Source organism: Muntiacus reevesi, chromosome 3, assembly GCF_963930625.1.
Source record: "Muntiacus reevesi chromosome 3, mMunRee1.1, whole genome shotgun sequence".
In the NCBI taxonomy this organism is placed as follows: Eukaryota; Metazoa; Chordata; class Mammalia; order Artiodactyla; family Cervidae; genus Muntiacus; species Muntiacus reevesi.
Genome location: NC_089251.1, coordinates 132295066 through 132308577, shown reverse-complemented (window position 1 = coordinate 132308577; position 13512 = coordinate 132295066). Strand labels below are relative to the sequence as shown.

The following is a 13512-nucleotide window of genomic DNA, read 5'->3' as shown; positions in this document are numbered from 1 at the left end:
GAATGGTTTTTGGAACTTGAACATATTGCCTTATTTTAAGTGACATTATTTTGAATCGGTGGATCTTAAAAATTGTTCTTTACTACTAGCCAAATAGACTAGAAAGGGTAGCTAGTATTAGGGCATGCCTTTTCCCCTCCTGAAAAAGCAATGCTCCAGAAAAACTGAATGTCTAAAAAATTATTTGAATTTTAGTCCAATATCTTCGTAGTAAAGGGAAAAAAAAAGTCATGACGTTTTTTATTCTCAGAGCTCTTCTGATGCTATACTAGAGTAGACTGGAAATCTGAGTACTTTTGTACCAGCGTTTACCAGCCTTTATAGAGCCCTATTGTCTTCTCCTTGAGCTCAACTTAACCCCTATTAAGGTTGAAATCAGATGATGAAAGACATGGGCATGGTCAGAAAGTGCCATATAGCGTGGCAGAGATTTTTGTGTTTGAAACACCCCCACCTAGCACTGATTTGTTTTTATTTTGGGGCCATGTTTATTTTGGGCATGTTTGAATAGTCTACCAAAGCTTTAGTGCCACGGGTTTGATCAGCAGCAGTCCCCAGAAAGGACAGTTCGGCACATCAGGGCGTCAGGCTCTCAGTTCCTGTGTCATCCTGGTGGGACAGGGGTACTCTGAACTGACCCTGCACCGCAGCATCCTCCCCTTCCTAACTGGTTGGGTGTCAGGACGGACAGGTAGGCTGCCTAGTAAGCTAGGCTGCCTGGTGCCTCGGGCATCAGGCCTCTGACCCCTCTGGAATGAAGTCAGTTTGAATGAGGAGAGGTGAGTGGAAGTACAGACAGACGGCAGCCCTTTGACCCCAGGAATCTGCTAGTTTTTAACAAACCATGGAAATGAAAATGAACGGGAAGGGCCTCACTTTGTCTTTGCCTGTTTTATAAGAACACGCTACTTTAAGCTGTCTTGTCTTGCCTGGGGTGCTTCCGAAAAGAGAAGTGATCTGCAGGTTTACTGTCTGTGGGTGTGTTCTAGGTTGGAAGCGTGAATCCTGCTGAGAACTTCCGAGTTCTAGTGAGGCAGAAGAAGGCCAGCTTTGAGGAAGGTAAGAGATGCCGTGGGCTTTGCACTTGAGGAAGGGTGTTTAGTTAGGTTAATGTGATTTAAGTCTAGACTAATAGTTGTCACCTTTTGTTACACTGTTTTATAGAACGATTTTCTTTCCTGGTAGATCTTTGTGACTGTCCCTTGTTGGTAAGCTCACCAGGGCCACAGTGTGAGCACAGGAAGGTAAATTTAGCACTGGTCTTTTAAACAGAGAAGAGCCAATTCATAGGTCTCTCTGTTAGGAAAACGGTGGGCTGGAATCCTGGAGCTTTTAGTTCCACTTCACTGAAGTTCTCTGGGAATAAAACATTTTTGTGTCATATCCTCCCATTTTTTCTGAGACAGAATTCTTGTTTGCTCCTAAGAGTTTGAGCGTCTTGACAGTAATCTCAGAAAGACCTTATTCCTGCCCTTAGATTTGATCCTTCTGAAATTGATTACATCCTCACATTTTTCTTATCGGATGAAACCTAGATTTCCATTTAATCTTGAGCTGATACTAAAGCAACTTGAAGGGATGGATAGAGGGTCTCGGACTGACATTCATTCACTTGATTGCATTCCATTTCCTGTTCATTTGCCTTTAACAAGTGGCCACCAGCAATTGTTAATGCTACAGCCTGGTGTATATAACAGTATTGTATTCATTATTGCTACCCAGGGTCAGGGCCTGTGAGCTGAATGGAGACTTGAGGTAGAAACAATCTGTGTTCCCCTGGGTGACAAGTACTTATGAAAGGATTTTCCCAATAAAAATATTTTTTTTCAGACAATTCTGGTACCAGTTTTTGAAGCTCTAATATTTTCTCTACTTGCTCACATGACTGCAGGATTGCTTTGTGGGATAATTGAGACAAAAAGTAAGGTTAGGGGCCAGTGGTAGGGTTCAGAGAAGAGGGAAGCTGCTGACACCATAGAAGTGGAAAAACAAGCTATTTCAGGAGAGGAGGGAATGAGGAGAAACAGGTAAGAGGAAAGGAAGTGAATGGATTCGCATACGGGCACAGTGTTCTACAGTATATTCTCAACTCATGACTGAGGATATTCTTCAGTGTTGGTAAAGCTCTGGGGTGCTTGGCTTGAGTGCTCTGCCTGGGGAAGTTGGTGAGGAGGCAGAGTTTCGGGTCTGGAGTTAACTTCAGACAGGGCAGAGAAAGCTCCTGAGAACGCCAGATGCCAGAGTCTAAAGAGGTCTTGAGAGAGTAAATTCTTGAGAACTTGCTTATATCTTAGGAAGACACTGTTTTTCCTAAGCTAGTTGGGGATTAAAGCAGTCTTGTGAAAATAACAGTGGCAGGTGACCCCTCGATGGCATATAGGCCGCAATGTGTGCATGCTCAGTCGCGTCTGACTCTTTGTGACCCCGTGGACTCTGGCCTGTCAGGCTCCTCTCTCCGTGGGATTTCCCAGGCAAGACTGCTAGAGTGGGTTGTCATGTCCTCCTCCCGGGGATCTTCCCGATCCAGGGATCAAAACCTGCATCTCCTACACTGGCAGGTAGATTCTTTACCACTGAGCCACCTGGGAAGCCCATAGGTCACAATAGTTATTATTATTCCCATTTTACAGGAGGAAAATCTGTAAAACTGGAAGAAATTAACTTCCCCCCAAAATCACACAGGGATTCAAATCCATGTGTCCTTCAAATACTGGGTTTTTCTACTTAGCAGTACTATTTCTCCTGATTCCTAGTGCCTTCCTTTCCTATGCCCTTTTTTTGTTTGTTTGTTTAAACATTACAAGGTCAAGCATCTCAAACCTGTGCCCACAGCCAGGATTTTGATCGGTAGACTGTTGACCCTGTTGAAGGTGACTGAGTCCTGGCACACCATAGTGTTGTGATGGTGGATGTCCCTCTGGACCTCGTTCCGGAACTTGGTCAGTCAGAGATCTCCAGTGACCTCACAAAAGCAGACTTTCTGCCGAACTGCAAAAAAATGGGACTGCCCACTTTTTAGCAGTTAGTTCTGTCTCATGGTCCTCATTTGGCTTCTCTTTCTTGCTTCAAGCTTCAGAAATTTTATGTCTTCATTCCTTTTCTACCTCCCGTGTTCTTCTACTTGAAAATGTCTTGGTGAGTCAAGACTCACTTGTAAGCCTGAAGAACTCCCCCAAACTTAAAGCTACCTCCCTGGTTTTGATCTTCTAGAGATCTCTGCCTTGGGCAGGGAAGGCAGAAGTCCTTCTCTCCTCTCCTGTATATCTATTTTTTAAATGGAGTGGCCAAAAGTGTGATTAATAATGGGTAGTTTTACCCTTTGTTAAAACTTGGCCCTTTAACTTCTGTTATAAACTAAAGTACGGGTGTAAATCCTTTGCCCTTGAACCAATAGCAGAGTCATCCAAAACTTTCAACTCAGAGTCATGTGATCCTGTCCCCTTGACATGAGCAGTCAGCAACACACATTTTCTTTTCTGGTTTTTAGTGTAAGCGATGTTCCTTGTCCTAAGCTTACTGACATAGAGCAAGTAACACCGAACCCCAGGAACATGTTCATTCTGGCTGTTGATGCTTCTATGAGATGTCTTTAATTCTTATGTGCCCTTCTCTTTCTGGTTCAACTTTCCCCCTTCCTTGCACCTGCCATTCTGTTACTACAGTTTTACAATAGAAAATTCTTGTTCTTTATTCTCTGTATAAGATAATCATCTCTCAGTTGTGAAGGTGGGTTTGTTTCCCTCACACAGTATCCATAAGCCCATGAGTTCCATCATCTGTGATGTCTGTTATGTGCACTTGTGAGTTATTGAGAGAACCTGAGTCCACAGTTCTCGGAGACCCCTGAGTAGTGACAAGGTAGCGGAGCCCTGTTCCACCAAACTGAATTCACAGGAGCATGATTGGTTAAAAAACAAACCTGTCAAGAAAAGACATCCTAAGTAGGAGTGGTATGGACTCCTATTTGGGGTCTGATATCTAAAACATCCTAAGTAGGAGTGGTTTGGACTCCTATTTGGAGTCTGATATCTAAAACATCCTGAGTTGGAGTGATATGGACTCCTATTTGGGGTCTGATATCTAACATCAGATTTATTTGCAGTGAGTGTAACGTGCACAGCCGTTTGATAGATGATGGTCAGTCACTTCTGTGGCCATTGAGGTATTTCATGGTTCTCACATCTTTTCCTCTCACTCTGTTTGGATCGTGTCTCATCCTCTAGTCTGCCATCTTCGTTCTCCGACCTCTTGGTCTCATATATCAAGCAACATCCTTCCAATTTTAAAGGACGTTTCTTAAAATTTACTTCTGCAGGATTGCCCAAAACTAGGCAGAATGTTATCAATGCAGCTAGTAATGAAATTATATTATTCAGCAAAGTCAAATAAATAATTTCTTTCAACTCTGTGAGTAGAGCACTGACTGACCCATATGATTTTCTACCATAAATCTAGTCTAACCTCTGTGTTCTCAATCCAAGTTTCTTAAGGGATCTGGGAAAAAATTCCCATATGTGTGTGTTTTATGTATTTTCTTTTGTTAATGGTTTATTAATCTTCACTATGAATTATATAACCTATCATACCCCTTTCTAGATAAACATAAGAAAATAAAAAATATGGCCTTTATCTGTTTTGCACGGAGAAAATAACAGAGAAAAATAGCTTCTGTTAAGTACCTTAAACATCTTGAAAAAAGGATACTAAATACAAACAGAACTAAAATTTTTAGTATTGTTAGCCCTTTAAAAGTTTATTTAACAATTTGACATACTTTATTAGCTTTCCCCAAGACAACAGTGATCCATGTAATCATGAGAGAGAAAATACATGATTACAGATTCTAGAGATTTAGTCTATACTTTTATATTTTTTATTAAATATTTTACTTGTCCTTCATTGACCTTCTTTTTGACTAGTTTTAAATTGTTAAACTCTAAAACGTGATGATCCATGCTAAATTTATACCTCACTTATCAATGTGAATTTTAAAATTAAAGTTTATTTGGAATTGTAAAGGACCCCTACTAGAAAGATATGCTATTATTTGATGTGATAATTGTGTATCAGTGACTCTTAGGGTCTTGTTCATCTTCCATGTGGCCCATGGTTTTAGGCCCAGAATGGTTGAGATGACTTTCCACAGATTATTGCAAATGTGTGGATCAGAGCCAGTTGTTAACCTTTTGTGACCTTAAACATCTCCATTGGTTGCTTACATTGCATTAGATTGTACACAACTGCTCTGAAGTTTACAGTTTAATGTAATAAAACTCATTAACCAAATAATTCCAATGAAATCATTGAAGACAAAGAGAAAAAACAGAGAAAGACATGACATAGAAGTCAAAGACTAGCATATACACACAACCACTTTATAAGTAAGTGTTTTCAGTTTTCACATTTGTCCTAAAAGTCTCCTGTCCCTTCTTACTCAGCTTCTAACATCTTTTCAAATTCCTGTCAATCTGTGGATCAGAGTATCTCTAATTACAGAGTATGACTCTTGTAAATTGTAGCCTAGCTGTATGTTAAAAATGAGAGCATGAAAATCAAAAACTGTTTGCTAATAGGTAAACTCTCTCAGTAAGCACCAAGATTTCTTCCTGAGAGCATTAAAGGACACCTATGTGTGATACACACAGCATTTTCAGTCTCCCAATGCTTTGTTTTCTCATGCCAGGTGGTAAAGTTGCTTGTCTTAAATTTGCTGAGTTGTTTTTTTTTTTTTTTTTTTTTTTTTTGGTTTTTTATGTTAAAAATAGAAAGGATGTTTTTTTCTCTGGCTGAAAATGTGGAACTCACATGAATGGTTTCTCTGTGTCAGAACAGCTAGAAGAACACAGAGTTCGTTCAAGTCTGCATGTAATGTGGTGACCCACTGGCTTGCATTGATGACCCGTGCCAGCAGTGCAACCAGGCAGGTGCTCACAGTTGGCTCTGCTGGAAACAGAATTAATCATGGGTTCTCTGGAAAAGGGTGTGGTATCCAGCTTGCTGTTGGTGTTCACCCTTGCAAGAAGTGCTAATGAGAGTGATTTGTGAAGCAGAGAACTGTTGAAGTACTTAGGGCAGTTTGGTTCTTTTTCTTTTTTGACTGTAATTCATGGTGCATAGTAGATCACTGTCATGCAGGGCATTGTACTTGGTTCTCCTAGTTGTCCTTGAATTGAGCTGTCTTCATGACTGCTTTGTAAGCCCAGCTGGTTGAGAAAGGAAACTGATTTCTGATTTTGCTGATCTGCAAACTGCTGTAGTCAATGACTGAAAATGACTGCTTGTAGCAAACAGCAGAAGCTCTTAACCAATGGAAATGTTTAGGAAAGGATGTTAATCTTTTGTTAGAATAGTCACTAATAGGTTGAAATGTGTTAAGAGGAACCCAGAAACAGCTTAAATGCAGTAAAAATGTTTTGGTTCCCCCTACCCCACCCCACCCCACCTTCAAATTGCAAGCCCAGGGCAAAAAATATGCTGACACAGAAAGAAGTGGTAAGTTTAATTAGGTACTGTTAGTCCTGTCTGTTTTCATGTCTACATAAAACTTTAAAAAATGGCATACTTGTTTCTTGGGCCAGAAAAGGGAAGGGAATTTGGTTCAGATATAGAACACAGTTCCAGCAGGGCTTGAGAATATTAGCAGCATAGATATCCTTGGATATAGAGGAAAAAAATCAACTTCTTTTTTTTTTTGCAATTCCTTCTGGACAGTTGGGGAAAAAAAAACTTTTAGTTAACAGTTATGATTAAAGGCCTTGCTGTAGACTGAATTGTGTCCTCCCCAAATTTGTATATTAAAGCCCTGACCCCTCATGTGATGGTATTTGGAGATGGAGCCTTTGGGAGGTCATTAGATTTAGATGAGGTCATGATGGTGGAGCCCTCCTAATGAGATTAGTAACCCTTATAAAAGAGACACTAGTTTGCATTCTCTTCTCTCTTCTTTTTCTTTTCTCTCTGATGTGAAGGTGACTGTTTGCAAGCCAGAAAGAGAGCCCCCACCCAAACCTGACACCAGCTTCCAACTGTGAGGAAATACATTTCTGTTGTTGAAGCCAGCTGGTCCATGATATTTTGTTCTGTCAGACTGAGCTGGCTAATATAGGCTCATTTTCTTTTCCTTTGTCAGATTAAGCTGCTGAATTGTCTTTTAGCAGTAATGAGATGCAGCCGTAACACTCAGGGTGGTCACTGTTCAGTGTTTCACTGGTAGGCCATTGGAGTCAGGAGCCATTTCTCATATGGAAACTATCAAGCTATAATTCTCTCGCCCTTGGAATCTAGTAGAGTTCCGTTGGGACATTAAGGACAAGATTTATTGTTTGAGCTTTTTAGCGGTTATTCTGTAGTAGAACACCTCGTGTCTCCCTTCTAGCTGTGGTAAATCTCCACAAATCTTTAGTTAAATTGCACTTATTTATTGCCAATTTTTAAACAGTTTGTTGCAGTATCATTTTCTGCTATAAAAGTACTCATTCTAAGTAAAATTTTGTGATTCTTTATAAATGAAAAAGGTTACACAATCATCACCGCAACCCAGTTGAAAACCTTTTCCCTCAGCTCCACAGAGATCCCCCTGACAGTTTGTAATCCGTTCTCTCTCACAACCACCTCAGCCAACCTCTCTCTGTCTCTATAGATTTGTCTTTTCTGAAAATTCCGTAGTGGAATCACTCAATATGCAGGCTTCTGTGTCTGGCTTCTTTTATTTAGCATAAGGTTTCTGACGTTTGTCTATGTTGTAGAATGTATCAATAATTGACTTCTTTTTTGTGCTGAATGGTATTCCATTTTAATGAATATGCCACATTTTGTTTATCCATTCACCAATTGCTGGATATTTGGGTTGTTTCCAGTTTTTAGCTATTAAGAACAATGCTGCTATGGATATTTGTATGTTTATATGCTCCTTAGGATTTTCTACTTACAGGATCATACTGTGCAAATAAAGGCAGTTTTACTTCTTCCTTTGTGACTTGTATTGCTTTCAGTTTCTTTTTTTTTTTTAATTTTACTGGCTGGAACATGCAGTACAGTGTTGGCTTTTTAGTCCTTCACCATTAGTATAATATTAGTTGTAAGTTTTCTCAGATCCCCTTAATCAGCTTGAAAAGTTTTCTTCCACTCCTAGGGGACAGAGAGTTTTGCTCTGAATGAGTGTTGAGTTTCCTCAGGTGCATGTTCTACATCTATGAGATGGTTACAATTTGTCTATTTATATGGTATACTATGTTCATTGATTTTCAGTTGCTAAACCAGTCTTGCACTACAGGAGTAAATTCCAGTCAGTCATGGTAAATAATCCATTTTTAATGTTTATGAATTCATTTTGCTCATATTTTGGTAGGATTATTGTGTGTATGTTCATAAGTGATACTTTCCTGTAGTTTTCTTGTGGTATCTTTGTCTGGCTTCGGTATCTGGGAAAGGCAGGCCTCAGAATGAGTTGGGAAGTATTCTTTCCTCCTTTTCAGAATTGGTATGGTTTCTGCATTAAATAAAGTATAAAATTTGTCAGTGAAGACTTCTGGGCCTGGTTTCTTTGTGGGAAAGTTTTTAATACTAATTCAGTTATTTTACTTAAGATAAATTTAGTCAGATTTCCTATTTCTTCTTGAATCACTGGTGGTAATTTGTATCTTTATATAAATTTGTCCATTTCATCTACATTGTCTAATTGTTGGCATAGCATTGTTCACATTATTTTTCCCTTATAATTTTTAAGTTCTGTGGTTGTTAGGTATATGACTGCTTTTATTCTTGATTTTTAGTAATTTGTATCTTCTCTCAGTTAGTCTAAATAAAGTTTCTCTTTTATAGAAGATCTGACTTTTAGTTTTACTGATTTTCTTCATTATTTTTTTAAAAAATTTCATTGATTTCTGCTCTGATCTTGATTTTCCCTTCCTTTTTCTCACTTTGGATTTAATTTGCTCTTTTTTTAATTTCTTGTGGTATAAGTTTAGATTATTGATTTGAAACTTTTTTCTAACATAGGTATCTAAATCTGTACATTTCTCTCTAGCCAGTTCTTTAACTGTGCACCATAAACTTTTCATTCTCACTCAATTAAAATACAATCTAATTCCTTTTGTGGTTACTTTGATCTTTGGATTATTTAGAACTGTGTTGTTTAATTTCCAAATACTAGGAAGTTCCCAATTTTATTTCTGTTGTTGAGTTTTAATTTAATTCTGTTTTGACCAGAGAACATTTCAAAGTGACTTCAACTTTTTACATTTATTGAGACTTATTTTATGGCTTAGCATTTAGACTCTTTTGACAGATGTTTCATATGTCCTTTAAAAGAATATCTATTCTGTTGTTGCTAGGTTCAGGCTTCTGTAAATGTCAAGTTGATCACTTTGGATGATAGTTTGTTCAAACCTGTACCTTTGTTGATTTTCTATCTAGTTGTTTTCCATGATATTTTGAGTATGGAAGGTTATTTACCTTGAGACCTTGTGGCCTAGCGAGACCTTTATATTTTTGCCTCATCTAGCTAAACAACTGTCTAGAAACCCAAGTGAATGTCTGTAGAGTACCAATAAAGAAACATTGTCAATTCAAGTAATAGGGTGTATTTTAAATAAAGGTCTTCAGGTACTGGAGTTTAAAAAAAATAAACGTCGGTATGTATATCACACGATTATGTTTGTATTTCAGAATTCTCTGCTTCGTGGGAGGAATTCATTTACATTAGTAAAGTGTTGGTCACTTAGTTGTGTCCAGCTCTTTGTGACCCCATGAACTGTAGTTCACCAGTCTCATCTGTCCATGGGCTTCTCCAGGCAAGAATTCTGGAGTGGGTAACCATTCCCTTCTCCAGGGGATCTTCCCAAGCTAGGGATTGAACCTGGGTCTCCCGCATTACAGATTCTTTACTGTCTCAGTCACAGGGAAGTCCCTTACATTAGTAAATGACAAGCTTATACAGTACAGGGAAAACCGTCTCACTTTAGTGTTTACAGATTCAGAAAATTCAAAGCTTTCATTGCTTCCGCCTTTCATTTGTTTCTTCTTTGTGCCATTTTTCTCAAGCATGGGTGTATTTTGTTTGATTCATTATTTGTCTCACACATAAGGTTGGCTTATCCCGCAATTAATGAAGCCACTTACACATTGGAATTTTAAATATAAGGAATTATAGAGGAGATTAAACCTATAAACTAAAGATAAAATTTGCCTTCTACAAATCTGATTCAAATTGGTAGACTAACCTGAAGGCTGGTGGGCAAAATTAAATATTTTCTAAGGTCCTTTTTCATACTGCCATTTAAGTAAATGAGTAATAAACAGAAAGAAGTAGGTGGTAGAGAAAGAAAACAAAAGAAATTAAAGGATCAGTGAAATAGAAATGTCCAGAGTAATTGCCACCCATAAATGCCAATCCATGAAAAATATGTTTCCACTTAGAACTCATTAGAAATAGAAATAATTGTTTATTGTTTACTTATCTAATAGTCTCTTACAGTTTCAAGATGATTTAATTGCTTCTTAGACCTCTCATTAAAAAATAAGTATATACTCATTGAAAAAAAGTCAAATAATAATACAATAAGTAGCACATAAAAAGAAGAAATCTCTTCATTCATTGTCCCCCTCTCTTCCAAACCCTCCTTATAACCAGCATTCTCTGTCTTGCTTTCTCACTCTCTCTTCGTAAGAATAACCCTGTTAATCCCTGTTAATGTTCTATATTATAGTCAAGATGATTTATTGTTTTAGGGTATGGTAAATTGAGGCTATAGTCAGGCAGTGGGGTCAAGCATCTTGACCTAAGAGGGTAAAAAGAGCTTACAACAAGATGGGGGTGAGGCTAATTCATTCTTAGTAAATGACAGCAACAAAGTTGCCTGCATATATAGTTATAGTAATGTGGAAATGATATATCTGACTCCTGTATACATCATTTGTAGGCTGTTACTCTTTGTCTCTGCATTTTCTCTTTTAAGGGATCTTTGTTTTAATTATTTCTTTCTCTGTAAAAATGAAAGAGTGGTGATACAAATTCTAGGCTGTCCATTCTCCCCAGTGATAGCCAATACTGAATACGCAATGTATGGATTTAAGTTGAAGGAACAGAGAAAGACATCTTCATGTCTTCTTGACATGAAGCTTTTAGGGGAGTAACTCAGGAGGCCTCGATCATTTATTCATCCATTCAGCAAGTGGTGGTTGAATGCCTATTATGTGCTAGTCATTTTGGCAAGATACAGACAGTAAATGAATAAAATCTATGTCAAGTGGTGGTAAGCACTTGGATTCGTTTCCTACGGCTGCTGTAATGAGGTACACCAGCTGGCTGGCTTAGAATAACAAGTTTATTTTCTCTCAGTTCTGGAAGTTGGAAGTCCAAAATCAAGGTGTCCATCAGGCTGGTTCTCTCTAAGGACTCTTGGGAGAGCCCATTCCGCGCCAGTCTCCTAGCTTTTGGTGACAGCTGGCAGTCCTTGGTGTTCCTTAGCTTGTGGATGCATCCCTCCAGTCTGCCTCATCTCCAGCTGGAGTTCTGTGTATCTGCATCCAGATTTCCCTCTTCGTATATGAACACCATCTTACTGGATCAGCACCACCTCCCCGTTATGAACTCATCTTGACTTGATCACTCTGCAAGGACTCTATTTCCAAATAAGGTCACATTCTGAAGTTCTAGGAAGAACGTGAATTTGGAGGGAACCCTGTTCAACTCCTAATAGCATCATCACTATAGAGAAAAATTAAAACAGGATACTGGTGGGAAAGTGAATGCTGGGGTTGTTACAGGCTTGTGATTTTACATAGAGGACCAAGGAAGGCTTGCTGCTTGGTTGTCATTTGAACAGAGCATTGAGGAACGTGGAAGGTAGAGTGTGGGAAGCTATCTGGGGAACACTGCAGCCAAGAGGGAGCACTGCCCAGGAGTATCGGGGAAGCCAGCGTGGCTGGAGGAAAGAAGCAGAGATCAGAGCGGTATCTGGGGCACGTGTCATGTAGGGCCTCCTAACCTTTTGCTTTTACTCTGAGTGAAATGGGAAATTGCTGAAGAGTTCTGAGTAGAAGATGAGCTGATTGATTATGTTTTAAAAGGCACTCTGGCTGCCCTGTTGAGACTGGGCAAGGTCGAAGCAGGCAGATGAGTTAGAAAGCCACTGCAGTGAGCCAAGTGAGAAGTAGTGAAAAGAGGTCAAACTCTTGAGATATATTTATATACATATATATATATTCTTGGCAGGTTTTGCTGATAGTCTGAAAATAGGATGTGAGAGAAGGAAACAAGTCAAGGGTGACTCTTAAGTATTTGGGCCTGAACAACTGGAAGGTGTTGACATTTATTGAGAATATAAAGACATATTAAGTTGGTTATACAGGTCCTGACTTTAAGAAAAAGGCCTGAGTTGTAAATATAAATCTAGGAGAAGTCACTATAGAAATGGTCTGTAAAGACATGAGAATAATGAGATTCTTGAGTAGGGGAGAGGTGTGAGTTTTAGGGCACAGGTGGAAGGAATAATTTATATAGTTGCACACACAGATAGTTTATCCAAAACAATAGGAAGGATGCAGAGTACGGGTATAGGTGCAGGTGGGTTGACCGGTGTGAGGAAGAATTCGTGGAAGAGGCTGGCAGACCTGAGCAATAAAAGGCTGGATAGGAGAGGGCCCAGAGAAAGGTATCCCAAGTGAGGCAGCAGCCAAAGTGATGGGGTGTCCTAGTGCTATGAGCGTTAATAGGACTTTCTGCAGAAATAAGGGATTTTTGTTTCTGCTGTTATTTTTCCTCTTGAATTTATTGTTGATGAGTGTTTCTAACCGCTTTGTACCTAGTTCTAAGTTTCTTCTAATTTTTAATCACTTTCTAATCCAGTTGTTTCATATCTCTTTTCATTTCCACCCTAAATACCACTAGTACAATTTAGGCTTCCATCATTTCACCATTGGACAGTTATAGCATCCTATATTAGTTACCCTCAAAATTCTTCTTGTTCAACTCATCCTATGTGTTGGTACAGATTTAGCTTCTTACAGCACAGATTTGATTATGGTTCAACCCTTCTTAATCACTCTCCGTGTCTTTGAAATTAGTCCTCCAGTCAAGACTTCACACAACCTGGTCGCATCCTGCCATTCTAGACCAATCTTCTACAGGTCCCCTCTGTGTTCCCTGTGCTCAAACCACACTGGACACCTGCTAATACTCTTGTGACATTCACTTCACTGCCCTTCTGTATGAATGTCCCTTTGTTTTTTCTCACCCCGCCAGATCCCGGCCCCAACGCTGCAAAGAGATTCTTGAGATTTAAGAGCCCATGTGTCCTGGGATATTAATGCCTGGTAGTAGTTTTATTGTAATATGATTCATTATCAAAGCTGCTGCTGCTGCTGGTCTATGCAAATAAAACCTCCGTTTGTTTTTCTGCTCTCTGAGTCTGCTGGCTAGTAGCAATTTTTTTGTTTCCATCATTGTCCTTAATAAAACAGTGCTTAGGAATAATCATGATTTGAATTTTTGAATTACAGCCAGATTAACCC

General features: G+C 39.0%; 1 protein-coding gene across 1 annotated transcript in view; it reads left to right on the top strand.

The window, feature by feature from the left end:
* XRCC5 (X-ray repair cross complementing 5) overlaps nt 1-13512 on the top strand; it is an 81441-nt gene that overhangs the window by 45210 nt on the left and 22719 nt on the right. The window contains exon 16 of the mRNA XM_065930620.1: nt 990-1059. Coding sequence (XP_065786692.1) covers nt 990-1059 — 70 coding nt within the window. The remainder of the gene's footprint in view (nt 1-989; nt 1060-13512) is intronic.